Source organism: Natator depressus, chromosome 21 (assembly GCF_965152275.1).
Source record: "Natator depressus isolate rNatDep1 chromosome 21, rNatDep2.hap1, whole genome shotgun sequence".
NCBI lineage: Eukaryota > Metazoa > Chordata > Testudines > Cheloniidae > Natator > Natator depressus.
Genome location: NC_134254.1, coordinates 833,627 through 860,177, shown reverse-complemented (window position 1 = coordinate 860,177; position 26,551 = coordinate 833,627). Strand labels below are relative to the sequence as shown.

At 54.0% G+C, this 26,551-nt stretch overlaps 1 protein-coding gene across 1 annotated transcript in view; it reads right to left on the bottom strand.

The window, feature by feature from the left end:
• DENND2C (DENN domain containing 2C) overlaps window positions 1-22,679 on the bottom strand; it is a 45,613-nt gene extending 22,934 nt beyond the window's left edge. The window contains exons 1-3 of the mRNA XM_074935822.1: window positions 22,572-22,679; window positions 4,852-5,018; window positions 1,404-2,416 (exon numbers count right to left, since the gene is read on the bottom strand). Coding sequence (XP_074791923.1) covers window positions 1,404-2,233 — 830 coding nt within the window. The 5' untranslated portion in view covers window positions 2,234-2,416; window positions 4,852-5,018; window positions 22,572-22,679. The remainder of the gene's footprint in view (window positions 1-1,403; window positions 2,417-4,851; window positions 5,019-22,571) is intronic.
• Window positions 22,680-26,551: the final 3,872 nt, after the last annotated feature.

Below are 26,551 nucleotides of genomic sequence, written 5' to 3'. Positions count from 1 at the left end.
GGGGGCAGGGCAGGGGGCTGCAACTGACATTGGAGGTCCTGGTTAAAGACACAGGGACTGGTACAGTACACAGAGTCTGTCCCAGAGGACTGTCTCTTTCCTGGAAGATGCCTAGTCATTCTGCAGACTAATTCCCACACTTGGCTTCCTTTGGGGGGTTTAGCTCTGACAAACAACATATCTGCATCCTGGCAGGCACAAGTGGGCAGAATTCTGTTTTTATTTTTAGTAGTTTTGACACATTTATTTTAAGCTTTTTTCTAGATCTGTATCAATTTAAATTTTTCATAGTTGTGGGAAATTATGGGGGGGGCCAGATAATTACTTAATGACAGCAGGCACTGAGATTCAGAAAGTTAAAGCACTATAATTTTAAAACAAATTGTCAATATCAGATGTCAAAATATACCAAGCAAACATCCTGAAATCAAACTAACAAGTTCTCAAGCAGCACTTCCCTACTTTGCTTATCTGTACATTTTGGTTATTATTGATGTTCATACTCTTTTGGTAGCTTGTGTGTGACCAGTGATATGAACATTTATTGACATTTACTGATATCAATCTAATTCTGCCAAGCCTAAGGATGAATTGTAAGGGGCTTTGTTCCAAAGCCAGCCTGGGTCAGTCATCAAAGCATTAAGGGAGACACAGGCCACTAAAAACCCAGAGTATTTGCAACACATTTAATATTATGGAAAGCATTGGAGGATCCAAGAGCCCCATCTCCCTGCCCCTCCACAGGATGCTTACCTGCTTACCCAGAGATGGCTACACCTCACTATCTCCTACGTCTGTACAACTAGCAGAGGGCTAACACAAATTATATGTTAAGTTACTTGTCTAACTCTGAGACCCGCATCCAAGTGGGCAGCCCAGCCCAGCCTGCTGCCACGGTGGTTATCTGAGATTAATGGCCCCAAACTCCAGGCAACTAAAAGATCAACCATCTGGAGTCTTCTCCTCACTGGAGAAGAGAATTAGCCCATGATCCATGGGAAATATCCCAAAGCGCAGGGCAGGCAGCAGCACCCGGCTCTGCCGAGGGTCTGGACACCACAGCTAAGTCAGCTTTCAGGGTTCTGGGATGAGGTTTGTTTGGGGCAGTACTAGGGACCAGGCAGTCTGTGCACAGGAGTCATGCACTGCACAGGGTGGGGAGGGGGTATTTTAGCCAGGACATACCCCTCTCCTTACTCTTCTAAAGAAGGGCCAACTGCAGAGCTACCATCACTTCAGTGGATTTTAAGGTCTCGCCTGAAAGTGCAATTCATGTGCGGCCTTTAGAAACAAAGTAATTCTCATGGGTCACTGACCTGGTTTGGGCGAGGGACTTGCTCAGTAGAGGCTGAGGAGGCAGGTGCTCCGTGCATACAAGAGCAAATAAGAATTAAGCCACCTACCTCTTGGATCTCCCTCTGATTTTCCCGTTTGCCTCTCTCTGCTCGGGCTCATGGGAGGAGCCTGTTGGGGAGTCCTTACACTGGCCTTCCAGTGGCTTTTCTCTACCGGAGCTGGTTTGGTCCCTTTCTGACAGATAGTGGAAAGTCCTGCGGGGCTTTGGGGGAGGGATGGCAGCAGGCCTTGTCTCCTGTCCCTCGGCCTCTGAGTAAATGTTTTCGAAGCTCCTCTCTGTCACATTGAGAGGCTCCACTCTCCCAGCATATAGTTCTCTCTCTGTCAAGCCACAGCTCTCTCTTTTCCTTTTCAGTTCCAATGCCATCGCTAGGACCTTGTCAGGAGGAACGGCTTCTATGTTCTTCCACAGCCCTCGTGAGGTATAGAAGTTCCCTGGTGGCAGCATTTGCTCTGGGTCCAGGAGGCCTCCCCGCCAGTCTCCGTTCTCCTCAGCCCGGGAAATCGGGCAGCATGTGCGCACTTTGGGCCTGAGGATCTCCGAGGTACTGCAATCACCATCTCTCTCGCTGTCACCCTCACTCTGAGAATGGTTCCTGTCCTTTTCCCTGAAGTCCAGGCCCAAGCTCTTTGAGTTTGCCAGCCCTGCCTTTCCGTCATTTCCACAGCCCCGTGGCTTGGCCGTCGGCAGAGCCTCACAGCCATGGTCGTACTGTACCCCAAAGTCCTTCGGCTGCTGTCTGTCCTCGCTGCAGCCCCCTCTAGTCCTCCCCTCCCACTGGGAGATCTTCTGTTTGATGTTCCGGCAGTGGCTGCGGGAAAGCGTTTGCACAGCACACCGAGAAAAGCCACCATCTGGGGTCTCTGTTGGGTGCATGGCAGGAGCCTGAATCCTCACAAATGCCCCATCACAGGCCCCGCCTAGTCCCTCCCGTGCCACACACTCAGCGAGAGGGTGCAGAGTCCCAGCGCTCCTGCTAGACTCCAGTCAGGGAGCAGAACACAGACAATCCCTTTGGACACCAGCCCTGCGAACAGCAAGTCCTAATTCAGCCCTGGACTTAGGGAAGGGGAGGGAAGAGAGAGAGAACATCTATCAGTCCAGCTCCGAGGCAGAAGGCACCAACTCACCCCAACAGAGAAGCATTCAGCAGCAAACATGAGGGCACAGTAGTAATCCTCCTCCTAGGGCTGACCCTCCTCACCAAGTGCTGAAGACTGGTCTCCCCACACCTCACCACACTCCTGAAAATCCCTTTCTCCCGCCAAACTAGAGATTTAAACACCTGCTGTAAGAAGTGCCAGGCTCCCTGATTTCCCCCACCAACATAGGACATGGCAAGGGGGGAGGAGATGGACTGGCTGCTCCCAGTGCTTGGGAAACAGGCTGGTGATTTGCAGTTCTCTGAGCTCTCTCAGGGCACTGCCCATGGTTGCTAGCACTTGTGCAGCACTCCTGAAGACAACACCAGCAGGAGCTCCAGAGTGGACCTGGTGCAGCATTTTCACGACCCCATCGTCTAACCCTGCTCAGAGCAGATCTGCAGCATCTTGAGTGTGCTGGAGCTCCCGCCAGGGGAGTTGCATTGGTGCGGGGAGGTGCTGAGACAGAGCTCAGTACAGGTACAGCACAAGGAGCCTCCCAACTCCAGTCTGCAGTGAGCCAGTGACAGCCCTGATCGGAGGGCTGCTACAGTTTGACACAGGAAAGCTAAAAGGCTCATTGCGTTGACTGCAGACAGGCCCAGGTATTGGCAACACTAAACCTCCCGCCAGATGTGCCCCGCCTGCCCCACAGCCGGGCAGGAACCTGTTCAAAATTCCACCTGCCCACACCTGACCTAGATCAGCCACCGGGGAGACTCTAGGTCTCAGGGAAGCGGCAAGGTGACTCTCAGTGTCTTTTGGGGGAATGAGGAGAAGCAGCCGCTCCAAGTGCGGTGCTGTGCTGGTCAGTCACACCCTACTCTGTCCAACAAGCCCTTGGCACGGTGTATCTGCTCAGAGACCCAGAGCACAGGCCATTCAGAGACCATCAACCCAGGCTCTAGCTGGGTGACACTATTCAGGACAGAAATCCTGACCACAGACATAAGTGAAGTTGGCCTGGGTGGTTCCGGCCACCGTCTGACAGCAGGAAAAGCAGATGGGCTGCTGTGCAGGGGAAGGGGCTGCAAGTCAGGCTGGGATGTACATACACAGCACTCCCAGGTCTGGGCAGAACTGCAGCACAGACATTTCCTGGGCAACTACTGCAGCTTCAGTGCCTGTGAAGCTCTCATCAGCCTTGTGCCCACATCTGCCTTTTTACCCTGCAGAGAGGGGTCTGGCCAAATCCTCCCCCATCCCTTCTCCCATGTGCCAGAAATATCAGAGCACAACATGGAGAGGAGTCTCCAGGATCAGCTCCACCTGCTGTCTGCCTGCCTGCCTGCCCAGGTATTTACCTTCTGCCTATCCCCGGGAGACCTGAGCCCCTGAGCTATTTGAATATGGAAACCTAACTAGGTGCTAATCCAGTGCAAGGGCTATGGCGACTATGTGCAGCAGCATTGCCACATTGATTGAGGTCCCAGCGGAGCCCCCAGCACATGGTAGCTCTCCACGGAGCAACAGGCCAAACACCCCTCTGCAGCAGCTCTGTCCCCACTGCATAAATGAGAACCTTGACCCAGAGAAGTGGAGAGACTTGTCCAAGGCCACAGCAAGCACAGGTGTCAGAGATAGGGCTAGAGCCCCATGGTCCTGGCTCAGGCTTGTGTTCAGATCACAGCCCATGTGACGAAGTCCCCTAGCTCAGTGGCAGAAAGTGATGCTAAGAAGCATTGGAAGCCACTGTTTCTGATCTCATCAGCACAATCTGCGGTGACTTTCCAAGTCGCTATGAAACCCACCTCGTCCTCACTGACTCAGCGCCTGCAAGAACTGGCAGAACTGCAGACAGGAAGGGCACTAAGTCAGCGAGAAGCAGATCATAAACCTGCTTGCCCCACTATCTCGCTACCCCTGCGAGCCGCCTGCTGCCCTCGCAAGCAACAGGCTCTGTACCCCAGCGCATTCAGCCAAGAGCGAGGTTTACACTGTGTGTGCGCATTAGCATCCTGAATTACATTCCCCATCCTGGGCAGATCAGCTCTCAGGAGGGCATCCTGCACCACCACAACACTCAGAAACTTCTGGCAACTAGCTTTGCAGTAGTCACTGGCGCTTGGGATATGCAGAAATGCACTGAAGGGAGAAGGCCAGAGTTTTGCTCCGAGCAGAGGCTGCTGACTTTCCCTTTGCAGGAGGAACAGGCTGTGCCTGCTTCATGATGAAAAAAGGGGTGTCCAACAGTGGTGCTAGATGCAGGAGAAAAGCACTGGCCAAGGCAGCTCACTGTTGGAACTAGCAAAACCAGCTCCTTTTTAGCCATGACAGCACACAGTGCCTCAGGCAGGGACTGAAGCTGTCGTGAGAGACTCAGCATTTGCACAGATGCATAGTGGAACTTACCCCTCTGCAGAGATCCTGATGTCCCAGCCACTCCCTGCCACTCACACAGAGCCAGCACCAGCGTGGAGCTTCCTTCCCCCAGCTGAGGGGCAGCTGCACCTAGCAGAGGCTGATGCTGCCCATCTCCAGGGATGTCAGTGCCGGCTCTCGCCTTCTCCAGAACTGTCCTGATGGGGAGAAAACACAGCATGCTGCTTCAGCAAAGACATGACCAAGCCAACTCCCAATCCCGAGCAAGGCGGCAGCCACCCACTTGCAATGCATCGTTAACATGAATGGCACCAGGTAACCCCACTGTGCTGGGGGTCTGGGCTAACCCCACCGAGCAGCCTGCTCCAGCCTCAATGCTCCACACATGGAAATCTCAGCACTCAGACGCTGGGGCTAAACCTAGGAAAGTCACAGCACCCAGCTCCCAACAGGAGGGGGAGCACATGCAGCAGGGTCCTCTGCCCGCACAGACAGCTCCTACACAGACCCTGCCATTCGGAGTACACTCAGCCGAGCGAGTGGAAGAAGCACCGCCCCCAGTCCCTGCCAGCAGGCCCCTCTGCCCATCTGGGTTGTGCTCATGGTACAGCATGGCAGCCCTAATGCAGCACACTCTCCCCTCAGCAGACCAGGAGCGAGACTCGACAGGCAGCTGCTCCTGCAGCAGCAGGGTGACGGCAAGATGCAAAAGGAGGCGGAGGCAGGGGAGTAGCAAACAACGGAAGCCTCGTCACCTGCCCCCTGCCCAAGGCATCAAGGGCCGGACAAGAGCCCAGCGTGCTGCAGTGCAAACTAAGGCGTTCTAGGTACAACCACAGTTTGCCACTGTACCTACGTATCCCCCAAACACACACAGCCCTATATCAGGGCCATCGCCCCAGGCACTGACACCACTCACCACGGTACCATGCTGCCCAGCTGGCCCAGCCAGCAGCCCTTCCCTGGCCTGGCCACTCGCAGCCAGGGCTCTGGCAGGAGCCCTCCCCTCCAGCACCATGCAGGGGCCTCCTCTCAGCCATGCCCCCACGCGCAGCAGCTATAAATAAGCATTGTCTCCAAACATCCTGAGCCAGGAGCCATCCTTCCTCAAGCCCAGTCTGCGCAGCTCGATTAGCAGGCAGGAAAGCATGCCCCCCAAGCCCCCCCTCAGTGGCCATGGCTGCCACGCAGCGATAACACAGCCCTCGCTTCCCAGGCACAGACCTGGCTGGAGTCACAGAGAGCCAACCCTGAAGCCACCTGGAGTGGACACCCAGGGCCTGGGGTCAGAAGACAGGGAAGGCCGTAGCAGTAAGACACTGGGGCTGGGGGGAAAAAAACTTTGGCAGGACAGCCCCTTACTCCCTGCTCCCGCCCCTGGACACCACACCATGAACCTAGCCAAATGTAGGGAGTAGACACCTATGAGCCAGGAACCAGCTAGGCTGGTGGCAGGGTAGGCCAGGGCAGCAGCACAAAGCTGCTTGCAGCAGAGGAGAGAGGCTCTCGAAATCAGGGACCTCACTCAGAACAGCCAGCAGGAGCAATCACACCCCCCCAAAAGGCTCAGGGCTGCTGGGGAAGGAGCCTACAGAATGAGAATCCAGCACCCTATCCAGTAGCTGATTAGGGAAAGCAATGCTCTCAGCCACACAAGAGCCCACAGGAGCCAGAACCCAGCGCAGCCATCCTCAGATCCCGAGGAAGAGATTCTGCTCCATCGGGGTCTGACACCTGCTGTGCAGGGAAGGTGGAGTGCAGGGGGGGAGCCGCCCATGCCGCACAATTCACAGGCAGGACTGGCCAGCGGAGCAGCTGAAATCACTCCTGTTATCAGAGCTCCCAAAACACAGGCCCAAAAGCCACTCTGGCGCAGGGAACAATGGGCCATTCACAGGGCAGAGCGCTCCGCAGGCTAATGCTCTGCGTCCCTCTGCCCACACGTCCCGAGTAACAGCTCCACAAGGGGCCTGGCAGCAGGGTGCTGGAGGGTTCAGTTATTCCCCTGGAGCAGTGTAGGTTTTCACTTCCTCACCCTGCCAGCCGTTCGGTGCCCCACAAGGAGGGAGCAGCGTGGCCTGGAGAAGCCTGGTCTGCAGGGCAAAGGGCCACAAACTGCAGTACACATCACACTACACAACAGGCCAGCCTGGGTCTGACCCCAGCAGCACCTACATCAGGCCCTCTCTTCCCAAGAGGGTCATGTCTGTGGTCAGGAAGCGTGAGTAGTTACATGTGCCCCTCCACATCTCATTGGCTGGGGAAGCTACAGAAAGGCGGGAGGCACAGATCACATGTATTTACGCTCCGGGGCTAAGCGAAGGAGCCTGTGGCCCCACAGTTATGCTGGAAACCACCTCAGTCCCTCCCTAGCACACCTAGATTCACAGTTACCCAAGACTCAGTAACTCAGCTGCAGAAGACTAGCCCAGCCAGGTCTCACTGTACAGTCCCACTAGGATCCATTCCCCAGCCAGTTAGCTTTTGCATTCAAAACACTGCAGCATTTATGTCAAGGAATTCACAGGCAAGTTCTCATGAAACACCAGGGAGGCTGCGACACAAGCCATCAAGCTGAGCCAGCACCACAAAGCCTGAACGCACTGGACACCCCATAGCTGTGGGCACCAAGGCGCCATAGTTTCTGTTCGGCTCCCAAGGATTTCAGCACAACCGACCATCACCTAACGATTTACAACAGCAAAGAGGAGAGTGTGCTCCAGGGAAGGGGAATGAGCCCACACAGGCAAAAGGCAAAGCCACATGGGCCACCAGGTCAGCAACAAGTAGGGCTCAGGGCACCTCAAATCCCGAGGAAAGAGCATCCAACCAAGAACTATCACGAGAGGTGCACAGCGCTGCCAGCTCTGGCCATTTATCATGAATCTCACTAATCTATTTGGGGATTTTTAAAAAGACGATTTGGTAGTCAGGTGATTACGTGACAATCCCAGCCCCCAAGTTCCTAGCCCTCCTGGTTGTGGAGAAAGGTAACATGATAACATGACCTCCAACGGCTCAAACACCTGACCCAACTCTGATTTTTTCAGTCTCATGATTTTAAAATCACCCTCAAGATTTTTTTTTTTTGAGGCCCAACTCACGATTGTTCAAATGCTTGGAGTTGGCAAGGCTGGTACACTTACCAGGAAACGCCTGCATGCCCAGGCCTTTCCCGACCACACGGTTTACATGGCATTTGCGGGAGAGCTGAGGAAGAAGCCCTTGGGAGGGGTATTTGATTAAGAAGCAACAGCAACTCACCAGCAAGCTTTCACCACTCTGCAGGGCTGGCTGCCCACTGCATGGCACATCTGCTCAAATGAAGTTCTCTACTCCTGTCTCCTCATCACCAGCTCAATGCCCGCACAACATTCATCCACGGGGGTACCAAAGCAGCATGCCAGCTCATGACTATGCTCAGAACTGTCTTGGTTTATAGGTGCTCTTGGGCTCAAGGCATAAAGCAGACAGCAAATGTCTTCTCCTCTTCAACTTAGCAAGGGTCTAACTCTCAACATGAGGCATCCAGTTCACAGCCACTTCTCTACAGAGAGAAAAGCATCAACGGATACCTCAAACTGCTCCTAAAAGAAGCTGCGCAGCTTGACTGCAGTCCTGGGACCCAAGGTCTCTAAGGTGTGTCGCTGGTCCTTGAGTAATTACAATTAGAGCCAGATACAATTAACAATTAATTTCTATTCCACCTCTGAAACATAACCTATGGAAGGCAAGCTAAAGGAACTAGCCAACATCACCTCTCCCTTGGGCCTAGTCAGCCAGGCGCAGCACTGAACAGGTATTTGTCAAATACACCCACCCGTTTGGAAGAATGGAATGTAGCATTTAACTTGCACGGGCTTGCGAGACAAGTGACTGCTCTCAAGGAAGAGGGATTTTGATGAAAGCTGCTCCAGAGGGTGAAACACATGAGCCCAGGAAACTATATAGACTTTGCCCTCAGGAGGAGTCACAGAAGTTGCTCTGAAGCAGGCTGGGATGGTCTGACCTCTAAGTTAAAGAAAGTTGCCTATTTGTGAGATACAATCAAACTGTTAACACAAAACCTCTGCAAAACCTGACCCAAGGGACCTTCACAGCACAACTCGAGGGACTAGGGACAAACTGAAATCGCCCTGGTCTTTTAACAGCATCACTTCTGACAGCATCTTGTGGGGCTTCTCTGCAGGAACTCTGATCTGTAAAGGTTTCCAGCTTGCAAGGGGCTGTAAAGCCGATCAGCAAATTTCTAATCCTAAAAACCAACCAGTTACTTCCAGACCGTTCCACGTAGAGACACCGGCAAGTTACTCAGGGACTCCTGCAGGACCAAAGTAGTTAGACTTGGGAAGGATGAGTCATCATCCAGTTCTCGTCTCTGCTATTCCCAGGGCTGAAAATAAGGCGGTACAGGCATACCGGTAAAACGTGGCCACCGGTTCCAGCCCCTACCGCCTTACCGGTTTTGCGCCCCCACTGGCGGCCAACAGGGCCGGGGGGGGAGGGGAAGGTGAGCAAAAGGAGCAGCTGGAGCCCTGGGCCCTTTAAATTACCACTGGAGCCCTGTGTGGCACAGGCCAAGCAGCATGGAAGGGTTGCTGACCCCCAGCCCCACCCCTGGGTGGGGGGGAGGCTGGAGCTGGCCCCCATACCGGTAAGTTTTAAATTTTACTTTCACCCCGGCTATTCCAGAGCTCTTCCCTATTGTACATTCTCTGATGCTTCTAACAAAACCTGGGCTTCCTGCACATGACAACCCCTCATCCCGTTCCCCATTCTCTGCACGTTCCTAACTGTGCCTCTGAGCAGAGAGCACTTCATGCAGGGAGCATCCAACTACAAGCTATTTTAGTTAAATTTACACTTTAAAAAAGAGTAAATGATTGCTGCACCTCAGCACGGCTCTCTCCAAACTACATCCAGAAGGCTCAGTAGTCTCCAGTTTGTTTTCCTGTGTTCCCAAAAGTAGCCAAACAGCCACCCCCACCCCACCAATTGTGACGATGCTTGCAATGCCTTGCATCTGAAGGCACTAAGCAAAGATTCTAGATCTATATTATTTTATTTGAAATGTTCTTCCTAGGTACAGAAAGATTTAAAATGTTTCTAGATGAGATCTGCCAACAGCATTGCCCATTTCTTGAAAAAAGATACCCTCTGAAGATGCAGGTCTCAGATTCAACATCTAGAGAAAGTTTCCGTAACATCTTCGCCCAAAGTTGAAGCATGAGGAGTTTTAGCATTCCCTGCCATGTAGTGTTATCTTTTTTTCCAGGACTGAGAGCCAGAGAGCATTCTAAGCATTTTCCATGCAAAGAATCCCAACAGGATTCAATTTCCTGAAACCGTATGTTCCAAAAGAGAACGCTGCCAACATTATTCAGGAACAAAATACTCTTAATTGTTGAGCCCACCCAACACAGGTGCTGCTGGCCCTGTGCTAACCCCCATACTGCAGTCAAAAAATCTCAAGCAATTAGCAAAACAAAGGCATTAACATGTATGCAGCATCTCCTATTACAAGGCTGCAAAGCATGCACCAGAACCCACACAGATTAATTCCTTGTGACTGTCAGCTTTCCAAGCCAATCCAGTTTCAAAATGCTTCTCAATTGTGAACTGCCCGAGAGGTGACAAGTCTTCCTGCCACAGTGACCCAAGGGTTGGGGGAGGCCTTCAAGTCTCTAGCGTTCTGGGAAAGCAGCCAAGCAAATATTGGAGAGAGGTGGTTAGTAAAGATATTTATTACTCACTGTGAAGGAACAAACAAGGATACATCTCAGAATTCGTAGCCACTTTTACTCTGCTCAGATGCAAATCCTATGCTTTTCTGAGCAAAACTCTGCCCCGTTCTGGAAGTGGAAAAGTCTGGGGCAGTATCAGATAATAAACACTCCAGGAATGCTGCATTCTGTCATTTGTCTCCAGCTCAACAGAAACCACCTCCATTAGGAACTGGAAGCTGCCACCAGCCTAGCAGCAGAGCAGAGCACCACAGAGTAGGTCTGCACAGCCAGTAGCTGACCCGGGCTGGGATGCTCGCTGCCATGTAGACATACCCACTGAGACCCCAGAGGCAGGCATGGAACACATAGGCTGGATCACCACCAGTGTGAGCATAAATGATGTTCAACGGTTTATTTTAAGTCTCTAGCTGTTGTGGATGCAGAGGGAAGATCCCTAAAGGCTCAAACACCAGAAGGCAAACAGCCAGCCCAACGTTTGTTATTTTTTAAAATCTCATGATCACTGGGGGGCCTGACTCATGATTCCTGAATGTCCGGGCTCAGCAACACTGGGAGGGCGGCAAACCACCCGGCTCTGAAGCAGGATTTCAGCCAAGTCTGCTGGCTGTTTGCCTGAGGGCCCTGCAGTTTCACACCAAGGTGCAGGCGAACTCAGCAGAGGCACTGCAGGCTGAACGGAGGGAGAAGATCAAAGATCAGCATAACCTGAGGTAGTTCCTTGATGCAGAACCAACACCAGTCAGAAAATGCATATTCCACAACACACAAAAAAGGGATGCCGGGGCCACTCCCTGCTGGGGCCTTTATTGTCTTTTGCCCCATTAGCAGGGTTTGACCTGACTGGAGAAACCAGACCTTTTGGCCTCTGTTTCACTCCCCCCCTGCTCCTGGGCCTCACCCAGCTCCCTGTGCCCCCAGGGTCAGCATCACTGCAAACAGAACAGGCAGAGCCTCCTGGGCTTGCTTGAGCCAGGGTCTCTCCCCCAGGCTGGGGCTGCACCCTGGGAGTGTGGCAGGGGAAGGCACAGGCCCACACGGCCATGGAAGGTGGCACAGGTCTGACGGGGAGGAAGCTGCCCTCCCCTCCCCCAAGACAGAGCGACCGGTAGGGGCTCCCCAGCAGCACTCACTCAGTAGCAGTGACTCTCCCTACTGCCCCTCAGGTTCTTAGCCGCCTGTGATGGACAGGACTGGCCCGCAGCAGAACAGCCTGGGCTATCAGCCAGGAGGGAGGCAGGGCTCCCAACCATCTGCTGGAGTCTCTTCCTCACTGCATGGGGCTGGGCAGCTCCTGGGCTGCTCACTGCAGGAGCATCAGGCAGCCTCCTCCAGGCACCTGCAACATCCCTAGAACCAGCTGCACACAGAGATGGCAGACATGGCAACAAGCACTAACCTCACAGGAGAGTGGATGACACCAGGGGCCCAGTTTCCAGGAGCAATTGGGAAACAGGGCAGCCAAAATCCTTGCTTTAGTCTCAGCTCCTCAGGGACAGGCACCATACTCGCCCCGGGGGCGCACGCGGCTCCGAGCTCTGTCAGCACCACACACCACAGCCGAGCGTGAAGAGCTCCATCTAGGCGAAGGGGACCAGATCGTACCTTCTTGTTGCTCTGGCTGCAGGAGAGTCCAAGAGCTCAGATCCCCACTCCAGCCCGACTGCTCCAGGGACAGCAGAAAGCGCTGAGCAGAGCACTCAGAACTACAGTACTGGCAGCGGGCCGTGCTGCAGCTGCCTTCAGCATCCCCTTTCCCTGGGACAAACAGCTAGGAGCTGAGAAGAAACAGTCGGCAAGAACGGAGCAGCTAACTCCACATCATGCTCCTAGCCCAGCCTGCCACTATCTCTGCCCTCACAGGCACAGCCCAAGCCACCAACTTTTGTGGAGCTGCTCGATCTACACCCCAACAGTTCTAGGGGCCAGGACTGTCTCGTGCCATACTGCCACTGGGAGGAGCACCTGATTTGAGAAGCTCCAGGAAGGAGTCACCTCTGTCACCCCCTGTGGCCAGTCCTCTTTGCAGCTTTCCAGGCCAAGCTCAAGACAAGCCTCTTGGTCGGCTGGGAATTGAGGGCTCCACTTCGGTCAGCGAGTTAGTCTACAATCCCCAGATACTACACATCCTTCTGCCACCAATTCCAGAGATCCACATCCCACAACGTGCTGCCCAGCTTTCCTGGGACCTGGACTGTGTCCAACCCTCTGCTTGGGGGAGACAATTCCTATTGGTCCTACTGATCACGAGAACAAACAAAAGCCAGCCTGAGCAGATGGAAAACAGACATCCTGAGAATGGGCGCTTACCCGTCCAGCCACAGGAAGCATTAAAGCAAAGGCCAGAGATGACACTCAGGATAAATCGGTGGGCAGAAATGCCGCATCCCAGCTGGCTCCACACCTCCTCTCTCAGCACGACTGCACTTCGCTTCCGGAGATGAACCTTCAGGTTACAAGGAGCAGCAGCAGCAGCTAACTGAATAACCGGCCTTGCCCAGTGCTGGAGCAAAGTGCCCAAGCCGATTCATCAGGCCTTGGTAATGCATCCGCATGGCTCTGCGATGGCAAAACCCTGGCCTGGGACACACTGGTTGTTCTCGGCCATAACCTTAGTTACCACACCTCCCTGCACACAGGCAGCAGCCATAGGAGCAGCAGCAGAAACATGTTTATTTGCAGTGACCGAAGGACCCACGGACAAACATTTAATTCACATGCTTACAAAACAATGAGAAGAGCAAGGAAGCAGGTGTTTCCACATTAAAAGGCTGGGTCAACAAGGAACCGAGCTATGAGAGAAGAACAAAAAAGCGGCCAGACCAGGCCAGACCAATGGTCCATCTAGCCCAGTGTCCTGTCTCTGACAGTGGCCACTGCCAGAGGCTTCAGAGGGAACAAACAGAATAGGGCATGTTATCGAGTGACACATCCCCTCTTGTCTAGTCCCAGCTTCTGGCAGTCAGAGGTTTAGGAGTACTTGTGGCACCTTAGAGACTAACAAATTTATTTGAGCATAAGTTCAAATAAATTCGTTAGTCTCTAAGGTGCCACAAGTCCTCCTTTTCTTTTTGTGGATACAGACTAACACGGCTGCTACTCTGAAACCTGTCAGAGGTTTAGGGACACCCAGAGTGGGGGTTACATCTCTGACCATCTTAGCTAATTGCCAGTGATGGACCTGTCCTCCATGAACTCAAATGGCCCCTTCTGCAGTTCAGTAATGTCACAAGTGGGAAGCTATCACTGCCGTCTCTGTTTCTAAGCAGTTCACTACCCCATTGCAGTTGGAAGGCACGCGCCGCTCTGAGAAGTGTGATCCCCTGAGACCCCAGCTCCTTCCCTTCACAGCTGCAAAGCATATTTCCCTGTTCATGTCTCTGCATTTCTAGAGCATCACAGCCTCAAAGCACTCACAGGCATTAACTAAAACTCTCAGCCGGACAGGCCTGTATTACCCCATTTCACAGAGTCACTGACTCACCAAAGGCCAGAGAGGGACTCGCCAATCCCCAAATCCTACCAGAGAACTGACCTGCAGAGTGGCCCCGCAGGAAGCCCTGCGACCGATGGGCTACGGCAGACTCGACTCCTGGCCTTATTCCATCAGCAAGACAGTTTTGTTGTGTCAGCCACAACCCGCCCGTTCTCCGCACCTCCCTACCCCGCCTGCTCATCAGTGACCAAGTGCAGCAGCCGCCACAGCGGCAGCCTACAGCTGGATTCCGAATGTCACTGAAATGGCTTTCCAGGTCCACGACATGCCCTCAGCAGCACAGGGCCTGGGCCAGAGACCAGTTCAGCTAGTGGCACCGATGTGGACAGAACCATGATCACTAAGTGCATCATCCCAAATATGTACAGTAACAGCAGCTTCCCATTCGGGGAGCCCAGGAGTCCCCCCAAAACGTGAAACACCCTGACAGGGATGGCCCACGCGGCTCTTTCCCCTCTAGCTAGGCCGTGCCTTCCTTTGTGGTGGCAGATGGGACAGTGGACAATGCAAACACCATTGTTCAGATACAAACAGACGCAGGGGCTACTCTTCCTGGCCAGCCTGCTGCCTGCCCATAACCCCCCTCCTCTCCTCCCTGGAGCCGAGAACAAGCTGTGGCGGGAGCTCTCGCTGTTAACAGGGGACTGGAGAATCCCAGCGAGGCAGTGCGTCAGACGGGCTGTGATCATTTTCAACTAGCTACAGCAGAAGAAGGGCCTACACAGCAACTCGCACCTTGGGCCAGGCAAGGCAAACTGAGAGGTGACTTGGTCACCATGTGTCAGTACCTTCATGGGGAAAGTCCCAGGTACTAAGGGACTCTAATCTAGGGGAGAAAGGCAGAACAAGAGCTAACAGCTGGACATTATTTAAATTGGAAATAAGGCCCCAGTTTTTAACAGGGTGGGTGATCAACCACTGGAACAAGCTCCTCAGGGACATAGTGGATTCTCCATCTCTTAACGTCTTCAGCTCCAGACTAGCTGCCTTTCTGGAAGAGATGCTTTAGCCAAACACAAGTTATTAGGCTCTATACAGGGGTAACTGGGTGAAATTTAATGGCTTGTGTTATACAGGAGGTCAAGCTGGATGATCTAATGGTTTCTTCAGGCGCTGAACTCTACTAATCTGAGACTCCAGGCAGATGGAATTCCATGTGTTTCTTAGCTGTGAAGAATTGTTTCCACTGTGGCCACATCATGGCACCAGCCTTGGGAGCCAAACACCAAGGGCCACCAGGAGAATGGGCTGCAAGCTCACACTGCATTTGGGGGAATCATCGTGTCAGGGGTTACCACAGCAGAGTTTAGCACAGGTAGGAGATTAAGGGGTTTAACAGCCATTCAGTATGTGCCCCTGTCCTGATTTCAGCACTGACAAGAGACCAGCGTGAACCCTCCGATGAAGTGAGCTATAGCTCACGAAAGCTTATGCTCAAATAAATTTGTTAGTCTCTAAGGCGCCACAAGTACTCCTCCTCTCTTCAGAGGGCTTGCAAACAGCTGGTTGGTTACTTCAACAGCACATGCTGAAAAGGGATTTTGCACTTTGTGGCCTTTCCCACCCCAGAGAGCAGAACTCAGCTGGGGCTAGTTTCAATATCAATATCTACCAATGGCATTTACACATGGTTTAAAATCACAAGCAATTCAGGGCAGCTACACAGCTGGTGTATGTTCAGTGCCCAGCATAAGACGGTTTTCCCTCAGGGGCCTCTGGGCACCACCGTAATGACACAGCCACCACAATAGCTATGGACGAATCCCTGCCCTTGGGGAACACCAGTGCGACTAGGAAAATATAGGGAGTGTACACAGCACAATTAATTCCCTGGCAGAAAGCTGCACCAACACTCTGTTAGGGCTGTAAATGAGATTATTATAACCTCACAGGGACAAAACCCAAACAAGCCTGAGAGCTGAAAACTGAAACTTCAATATCCCTACTCCATGGTTCTCAGCTCCTCTTCACTCCCACCACACCCCAGCCTGAACCCCCCTCCCCCGCCCCAGAAACAAAGGCCCCCCTCTTCCCTGGCTTAATTTAGTGGAGGATGAGAACACTTTGATAACCTCATAGTATTAGCCAGCTCCAATGGGCCAAGCATTTTCTGGATTCAGATGCCAGAGCTGGAAAACACCACTAGGTTGGGAGAATTGAGACTGGGAAGCTTTATTAGCTCATCCAGCCCTTCCCACGGGTCCAGAGCAGGCTTGTTCCCTTTCTTAGGTTTCCTGGTGATGTGTCCAGTCTGGTTCTGAATATCCCAAGGAAAGGGGTTTCCTACTGCCCCCAGGACACACCTCTCCCCCTGCTAACACAGACTCACTGGCAGGGAGTCCCCCTGATATTCAACTTTGAATTTCCCTTTCCCAGCCCCCTCTCATTGACAGTTCAGCTCCTTGTACCACCCTCAAGGATTCATCTGGCTCCTCCGTGCGCACACCCTCTGCCTGTCCCAGCCTACTTCCCCATTACTCATCTGTTACGCAAGATCCAAGCCAGGCACGTTGCACTCAGCATTTCCCCACCAACTAAACCCTCTAGCCACGACCATCCTGCGGCTCTTTTCTGAACTCACTCCTATCTCCTGTTGGTGAGGGGGGTGCACAGAGATGAGCACAGCACCCCAGGGCAGCAACAGCCATCTTGCAGGGAGCAGGTCTTGCTGCTCCAGGATGACAGACACAGTCATGCTGTGCTGCATCTCACTCATCAGCTGCCCCCTGCCCCACCACCTGCTAAGATTTCCTGCAGCACCTCCACCCCAGAGCCTCTCTTCCTCACCTCTGTCAGCTGGGAGCTCCCCAAGCTGAAGCTGCGACTCCCCACCCACATCTCCTTTCTCTTCACAACCCTTTACTCTGTCCCTGGCCTCACAGCTGTCTGCAGCACCCCCCGCCCCCATCATTAACACGCTGCTCACTACATCTTCTTGACCCTCAAAGATGCCACAGAATCTCACTCCCCTCCCCAGCTCGAAGCAGGACCTTCTGCTCCGTCCACCCCAGCCGGATTAACCCAGCCCATTATCAGGACTTCTTAGGTTAGGGTCCCTGCTGCCCCATGAGTCCCGTTTACTGACAGGACCCTTTCGTACACCAAAACCTGCCCTTCCTAGCTCCCGCACCATTCCGTCACTTCACTACTCCCACCCACCAACTGCCATTCCATGTAACACCTCGGCACTGTCTCTGAAGAGGTGACTGTGACTCTTTAAGGGCATTAATACTTAACAGTTCAAGAATAGAACAGAAACCACAACTTGCCACCAGCACAGCCACTGGGGGGCCAGTTCACAGGGCCACTAGCTCAGCTTTTCAGAATCCAGCCACAAAAGTCTTCCTTGTTAATGTTATCAGCACATATACAGTTAACGCAATGATCTGATTTGCCATGGCACCCAATCCTGACTCATCTTACACACACAGATTTAGAGTGTCAGAATGAGCAGAGAGGATTTGCAATGACCAAAAACAAGAATCCATATGCCATGGACCACCTGTCCAGATCTGCTGAGAAGCTGCCACAACTTCACCTTGCACCACTGCAGTATCTCCCCGATCTCACTCCAGTTTCCTGCCACACAATACAGAAGGGAAAAGATTCTGCGCTAATAGTGATCCACAGTATGGAAATCAAACTCAGCAGACATCTGCTTTCTGCAAACACAGTATGACAGTCTCCTGGGCAGGGCATGTCACATGGGGCAGGGCACATGGGGCAGGGGAAAAATTCAAGGGCTGAGACAAAATAGAAGAGAGAAAAAATCAAGAGCAGAAACAGGTCTCAGCCATGGGATGATATGGGCAGGTTTAAACTAATCCCTCATATGTCAAGAGAAGCCAGCAGTGAGTCTCACACTCAAGCGTTTGTTCCATGTGCTGTTCCTCTGCCCCCGTACTGCAGCATACCACACAGAGGTGCACAGAGCCTGGATGGAGCAGCAGCCCCTATAGCACGCATCAGCAGGACGGAACATGCCAGCAGCCAGCTTGCCAAGCCTGGAAAAGCCAAGTGATGACTGCATGTTTCTCATTTCGAGATCATCGGCATGAGACTGCACCATGAAGGTCTCAGGAACATTTTTTGCTTCTGCCAAAGCCAAGTCCTAGGGCTGGTTAGCATACCAGGGCTCAAGAAAGGGGCTGACCACCCCATCTTCCACAAGGCAAAGGGCAAACAGAGCTGGGGCTGGCAGGAGCAGAGAACTGCGGAGGGGTGGGGACTTAGCCAGCTGCCTTCCCCCCCACCATCACATAGGGCACAGACACTATCCCCAGTCCCTGATCCCGATGGGAGCCACTGCCCTGTTCTGCTCCCTCACAGTCATCCATCTACCAGCTGAAAGGCGAGGCAAGAAACAGAGATGCTATCAGTTAGATCAGAGGCACAAGGCTGCAACGAGGCATCTCCTGACAGCAATGGATCTGCACCTCCAGCCTCTTGCTCCAGAGACGGACATGACTCTCACCGCCGAGAGAGGCCGGCACCTCGGCCCCCAGCCACTCGCAGCTGTTAACCCCACAGGTGTGGGTCCTTGAGGGGACATGGGGGAGGTAGCAACACCACCTGTGATCTGGGCGTCATTGAAAAGCAAAAGCTGCCAATGCACTGAGACTGTCACTGAGCAGAGGGGCCCCACGCCAGCCGGTCACTGGGTCTGTGCCACGTGCTAGGGCAGCTAAGACAGGCACTAGACCACCACCACTCAGGGCTCCGTGTGCTGCTGCTCCCCTTGTTCACACAGCCCTGGGGGAGGATGAGCAAGGCTGATGCATTCCCCTCCCCAGGGTCAGCAGAAGGCAGCGTTCAGGTTCAACCAGCAACCCTGGCATTAGCACCCCCTAGGGATAGGCAGGAAGTGAATATGCAGAAACCACAGAGCTATCACACCTCTGAGCCAAAGCAGCTATGACAAGGAGTCTACAGGCCCATCTGCCTTGACATTGCCCCAGACCCACCCCAGGAAACATCCACAGGCTCGGACACTGGGGTAGCAAAATAATACAAACCCCCAGCCACTGGTGACGCCACAAATACAAGGTACAAAGTCAATTCGAAGCCCCAGAGAGGGTCTCAAAATCCTGTCATCCTAGGAACTGACGAGACTGGCCCAGACCATGCTTTACCCCAGTGCCCAGCTGAGGATGCTCCAGAGGAAGGACTGAGACAGCCTGTAACAAATAATTACAGAATAACCCGCCAGGAGTGGCACTTTCCACCCGTCCCAGGGACTTAGCAGCTGCATTCTGTACTGAGTATTCCATATGGTGACCACCCACCACATTTAACCCTCCCTGTTATATAACAAAGGGCCAGACTGCCACAGCTGGGTCCTAAACAAACATACTTACAGTCAGCCTGCTGCGTGGGCTGGGTTTTTCTTTTTCCCCAGGCACATTTAAAGAAATGTGCCAAATTGCAACAAATATTGGCCAGGGGAAAAAGTACCCCAGATCCTTTAGCCAGAACAACAACAGTCGGCCCTCAGATCCCGTCCTAACACTAATGCCCAGTGCCCCCCACACCTACCAAGAACTAATTGCCTATGCTCCCAGCCCGCCCCACAAGGCGGGACAACACTCACAGGGGTCAGTATAAAACAATCTGTGTTTGTGCAGTGCCCAGACTCTGATCCTGACTGGGGCCTCTGGACATCACCACAAGACAAACAGATGATTTTTGAGGAGAAACTGAGGCTCACAGAAGGGACGTGACCTGCCCAAGGTCACACAGGCAACCAGGAATAGGACCCAGGAGTCCTGACTCCCAACACCCTGCTCTAACTACAGGCCTTTCATTTGGCTTCACATCCTTGAACCCGGCCCCCAGACTTTACCCTATGGGCATCTTGGAAGTCACCCATCTTCTCCTCACTCCTTCCTGCCGCTCTCAGAAAACAGCCCAAGTGTGGTGAACCGTTCCCTCAGAGGAGGTGAGAAACAGGAAATCTCAGCCATTCAGCTGGGCAAACCCATCACTCACAAGGCATAATTAAGTACCTGTTTGGACACGTTCAGTTTAACACACAGTCTTGTTATACCAGTTTCTTCCTCAGATAAGCTACTGGCAACACAATCCTCCCAGAATGAGAGAAACCAGCTGACCAGGTATCACCCTGAGCATGAATAAGGTGCCACTAAACCCATGAGCAGCTGCACTTACAAAGGACGTTTCACTGCTATTTGTACAAATCATTTCAACGGTGCATCTTCCAGGAAGGCAAGAGCCGGTCATTCTAGCCCAGGATGTCCCGGCACCCCACCCTGATGCTAACCCACACCCATCACCAGGGTCTCTCGCCCTGAGCCACAATTGCATTCTCTTTGCGAAAGACGGCAAGCACTGAACAGGCCAAGAAGCAATCCACTGCAGTCCTGAGATCTCCCCGCCGGGGCAGCTGAGCCCAGAGCAACCTGCGACTAGGGCTTCCGCCTGCAGAGCCAGCTCCTTCCACTGCAATCTGGGCCCGTGCTCGGTGGGCTGGGACACAGTGCAAGGCCTGGCACAAAACTTCTGGCAGAACCCATCTGCCATTGCATTGGCTTGATCTCTTCTGGGAAAACCCAGAATTTCTCCCTGTGCTTCTTTCCCCCTTGGCTGAGGGAGTTTGCAGAGGGGAATCCTGCACATCCCTGCTGCAGCTCCCAGGGTTTCTCCTGCTGAGGGTTTTAACAGCCAGGGCTCTCCTTAGAAGGAAGTGACTGAGGGCACTAGCCAGGGACTCTGGAGACATGCTTTCATTTTCCTGCTCTACCACAGACTCCCTGGGGGACCCTGGGCAAGTCACTTGGCCTTGGCACCTCGGTTCCCTCCTACGCGATGGGGATAACAGCACTGCCCTGCCTCATTGCTGTTGTGAGGAAAAATACATTGCAGGCCAAGGCACTCTGATATTATGGCAATGAGCCCCAGCCAGTGTCAGGACAGAGACCTGCATAAAAATATATGAAAAGTAAAGTAAAGACAAACCAGTGGCAAATGTGATTCGGCAGGCTCCAGGACAGCAAGAACTCCTCCTGTTTCAGGGCAGGAACCTCCAACTGACAGGGTCAGGAAGACACTTCCCCACTGGGCAGGTTTTTCTATAGTTGTCCACTAGGGAGTTTCTTGCACCTTCCTCTGAAGTAGCCAATTCTGGTCCCCCTCAGATACAGGAGACTGGATTAGGAGGCGCTATGGGCTGATCCAGTCTGCTAGTTCCATGTTCCTAACATCATTCAGCATGATAAGACATTAACAAAGCGTTAGACTCATCTCCAGTGGGCACCACAGCCTCTGTTTGCAGAACACACTTCCCCAGAACAGTCAAGCTTCCCTTTCCCCACAGTGCTGCAAATCCAACCTGCTAAAACAGCATTTTGCCTCCATTAAATGGTGTTAAAGAAACAGCAGCCTAGTGTTCAGGGGCATGTCTGCCTCAGGGAAGCATGGAGTCAGACTGCAGCAAGCACGCAAATAAAAACTTTTCCTTTGGCATCACGCCAGGCTATTGAGACACCATTTAAAAGCCTTATCCAACATTTTCCCTTTGTTTCTGTATTAGGAATTGCTCTATTGTCATCCCCTCCAAAACACAATGGAAGTCACGAGACAACATTACTACATTTCCTGATTTGGCCGTGAAACAACTTCAGAACATTGAAAACAAAACAAAAAAAATCTACAATTTAGACACTGATTCCTCTCCATGCCATGCCTGTTCTGAACAACAGAGCCTGCACAGATGTTTAATGTGAAGAGCTGTCTACCCTTCCCTGCGCACAATCTCCAAGACGCTGTTCTCCCATCTTCTCCTAATCCATTGGGATAGACATTGCCACTGATAAATCTGCCATGTCTTTGCATTTAAGAAATTCTTTGGGAGACTCCAATAAATTCTTCCATTGGTACATTTCTCTTGCTTTAAATGTTCATTCACTGGAATCAAGATTTAGCCTGGGATATTGATCTCACCAGGTTAGGAAACGCCAAGGCAAAGCCAAAAACACTGATTCAGGGACATACAGAATCCTGTTACTCCTAATTCTATCACCTCAAAATTGAAACCTGAACAAAAAGAAATTGAATCTGCAAAGCTCATGCCCCATTAGGCAGAAACTGCAGCTGTTTCACCGGCTCTCCATCTGGTTATTAAAAACCACACGTGAAGCTGGCACAGTGACGGGGCTTGGCGCTGCCATGCAGAGCGCTATGTCTGGCTGCAAAGTCAGGACTCTGAGATCTTATTAGAAAATCAACACACCTTCAAAATGCCACACACAGTAAAGAAAGTCCCAGAAGAACATGACAAGCCCTGTTTAGCCCTTGCAAAGCACTGTCACTCCACACATCCACGCGCCTAGTGTGAGCCCATCACCAGGGTATCTAGACACTACATGACCATTTACTCTCCCAATTCCCAAATGAGCTGGGAAAACAGGGGCGCAGCATTGGGGAGCTGCTGGCTGCAGTCACAGCGCACAGGACCCTGCTCCAACAGGAAAGCAACGAATCCAGAGACTAACCTGGGCTGTCTTGTGCCGCACTCCGGACGCCCCTGTTGCGGTTCCCAAGAGCTCCGCGCTCCCTGATTGGCAGCACGTCGCTCACGCCCGCGCGCCGAACCGCCCGCATGCACAGGCGGCGAGCCTAAGAGCCTGGTCCTCCGTCCCCTCGGTCTGCCCCCGCCTCCGGGTGCTGGGCAGGCCGGCACTCCGCCGCGGAGCGGGAGAGGAGCCGGGGCTGACTCACTCCCAGAGCGAGGGAGGAGGATTTGTTTGGCCTGGTTCCACCCCCACCCCACCGCGTAAGCAGCCCTGTAATTATAACTCGGTGGGACGGGGAGACAGCTTCCCTCCCACAGGCATCTCTGCTGCCCAGGGCGGGAGCCACAGACCCTGGGGGGATGAAGTGGGATTCTGCGGTCACAGGCCCTGTGCAGCCCAACAGACCTGCCAGCGTCTCTAGCGCGGAGAGACAGCAGGGTCCAGTGGGCAGGGCCTGGCTTCGCTCCGCCGCCACCGACCTCCTCTGCCCCCTGCGCCGCTCGGCCCAGGACGCTGGGGACTAAGACGCTGCTGATTTTTCTCGAGTCTATTCAGATTGTCAGGCAAGGGAGGTCTCGGACTGTCCGGGCATCGCCTGGCCACCCGGGTCCCCCTGTGTCTGCGCAGTGCCCGGCGCCCCGGGACCCCCCGACCCCGCTCCCCCGGCGCGGCGCCCGGCGCCCCGGGACCCCCCCGACCCCGCTCCCCCGGCCCGGCGCCCCGGGACCCCCCCGACCCCGCTCCCCCGGCCCGGCGCCCCGGGACCCCCCCGACCCCGCTCCCCCGGCCCGGCGCCCGGCGCCCCCCCCGACCCCGCTCCCCCGGCCCGGCGCCCCGGGACCCCCCGACCCCGCTCCCCCGGCGCGGCGCGCGGCGCCCCGGGACCCCCCCGACCCCGCTCCCCCGGCCCGGCGCCCCGGGACCCCCCGACCCCGCTCCCCCGGCGCGGCGCCCCGGGACCCCCCCCGACCCCGCTCCCCCGGCGCGGCGCCCCGGGACCCCCCCCGACCCCGCTCCCCCGGCGCGGCGCCCCGGGACCCCCCCCGACCCCGCTCCCCCGGCGCGGCGCCCGGCGCCCCCCCCGACCCCGCTCCCCCGGCGCGGCGCCCCGGGACCCCCCGACCCCGCTCCCCCGGCGCGGCGCCCCGGGACCCATCACAAGGGCCCCGATCCCCGGAGCCGGTCCCCGCAGCAGAGGCCCCCCAGGTCGGGCTCTCACCGGCTCGTCGGCGCCGCTCCCCCCAAAACCCCCCCTAGCCCCGCTCAGGGGGGCCCGCGGGCGTCTCTAGCTTCATACATTTGGGCAACATCCCATTGGGCAATGCGACAGTCACTCAAACACCTGGCCCCGCCCAAAGCTCCGCCTTTTAAAGGGACACGCACCGCAGGACCCTCGTTCGCTCCTTGGCACCTGGGGCCTTGGCTTGCCGCTGGGGGGCGGATCGAGGGGTGGGGTCCGTCAGCCTGAGCCCCGGCCCCGACATGACCCCCAGGGAGACAGATACGCCCCTGACATGACCCCCAGGAGGCCCTCCCATTCCCCATCCTGTCCCCCAGTGAGACCCTCACCTGTCCTGCCCTGGGGCGCCCCCTCCTATGCCAACACCCATCCGGGGAGAGCCGCTGAGTCCTGGTGCTGCCCCGTTCCTTGTACAGTGCCACGCACCGGCTGCCCACGCACAGGCTGCCCGCACCCCGCCCATCTCAGGGATTGCCACACAAATGAAAATTCATCCCAGAATGGGGGAAGTGACACCTTCACGGGGGTTCCGGGCTGCAGTCGGGGAGCACAACCCCACCAGTGCCGCGTGAGTTAGGTGACCAGCCACAGGCAATAGTGACTCGTAGGTGCGAGCAGTTCCCACAGACCCATGGTCTGGTAACTACTCGCCCAAGCTATATGGCGGGATCCCATTTGCCAGGCGGGGGGTGAGGGCTACTCCTGACAAATCCTGTCCAGGGCTCAGGCAAACCCCATATGGCCTGCCTCAGCCAGGGGTAAGAGGCCTTTGGAAATGGGGCCTTCATCCCGAAGGGCTGCACCCCAGCCCAAGCTTCCTGCCCCCTGAACACAGCTAGGCTATGGGGCTCTCAACATCCAGGCCCACAAATGCGTGATCCCACATGCCTCTGGAGCTTTAGTTTACGTAACAGCTCCCGACTACCCCAGGCTGCCTGGTGCTTTCCAGCCCTGTCACTCCTGTGGGCACGCAGGAGGCAAGTGCCACCCTCTGGAGTCTTGGCGCCTGGCACCACAGGAACAATCTGGCCATTGCGGAGGGTACAGCAAGGATTGGGAAAGGCTGGAACTTCAGGCAAAACGCACTGTGACGCACCCCGCCTGTGACCTCATTATTCCCACCCAGAGCGATACACACCAGTCACGCCTTGCCAACTCTTCGTGCAGGCTCAGGTGCTAGGATGGCCCGGCGCCCACGGCATATTGCACGGTGCTGTGTCAGTGCTAGGGGCTGTAGGTGCCAAAGATGAGCTCAGCAGGCATGTGCTGTCTGTGTTGTGCAGCCTCTCCCAGCGACCACACAGCCCTGCCAAAGCCTCTTCACACTTACTCACGTTGGTTCACACCGAGATATCAGAATTCAGCAGCTGAAGAGCCAGCGACTGGGATGATCCTGCCTCAGGCCCCAAAAGCCTAATAGGAAATCCCATTAGGAAGGAATGGCTGGGACCCCCCTCTCCCCCCCCCTCCGCCCGTGAAACAGAAGGGAAGATGGGGGTTGCTGACGGCCCTGGGAGCCACCGCAGCTACACAGTATAACACAATACAGACTAGTACGTAATATAATTAAATATCCTATGGACCATATTACCACCTAACAGCTTCTGACACTATCCATACGCTCTCGATTTATTTCTCTGGAGGGAAAATCAAATTCCACACCATAGTCCAGTACAACAAACTAAGTCCTGAAGACGGGGCCCAGGACTACGCCAGACATGCAGCCAGTGTTCTGTGGGGTTAAGAGGCAGGAGCTGGGTCATTTACTTGTGGATGCTTGAAACTTGCATATGTTTTAATTTTGTGTTTTGTAGTTGGGGCCCCTGCCCTTGCAAGTAAATGCAGGTCCGTTGGGTTTGTTACAGCAGTGTAACTGCAGTGAAAAGCCACTAGATGGCAACATTTAGACATTAATTCCAAAGGACAGGATAGTTGTTCTGTGATTCCCTTCCTGTCACTGTACATTTATTAATGGCACAACTATTTAATCGTAGGCTTTGACTCTCAAAGGACGATAAATTATTACTAAGAATAACTTCCACTTATAAAGCACTTTTTCATCTATAAAAAGAAAAGGAGTACTTGTGGCACCTTAGAGACGAACCAATTATTAAGGTGCCACAAGTACTCCTTTTCTTTTTGCGAATACAGACTAACACGGCTGCTACTCTGAAACCTTTTTCATCTATGAGGCTCTCAAGGCACCTTCCAAACTAGTCACACGCAAGTCACCCCCCAATCATAGAAAAAAAGCTGCCGTGTCCAAGCAATCCTGCAATGCTGCACAGTTTAGGAACAGAAGTGAAGAAACATACTCTGGCTGTGCAGTGCCTATCACAAGGGGAGCCTTTGTGTGCTATGGGTCTACAAATAGTAATGATGATGGGACAGGGCAGCAGGTCTGTATGTGCTTATGTTCTAGCCTTCGTTACATATCCATCATGAACAGATCAATTTCAGCCTTCAGCAGCCTAGTGAAGGATTTATTTCCAGGCATGACCATCTTTATGGTCTGTGTTTGTACAGCACCTAGCACAGTGGGGGACTGGTCCATGACCAGGGCTCCTAGGTGCTACTGCAATAGCAATAATAATAGTAGGGGCTGAAGCAAGGCAACAACCAGCGCTTATACGATTCTGGCTGTAGTTTACTCTTTAATTGTATTTTTTGTCCCCACACTCAACACAGCCATAAGTCATGGCGATGTCATGATAAAAAT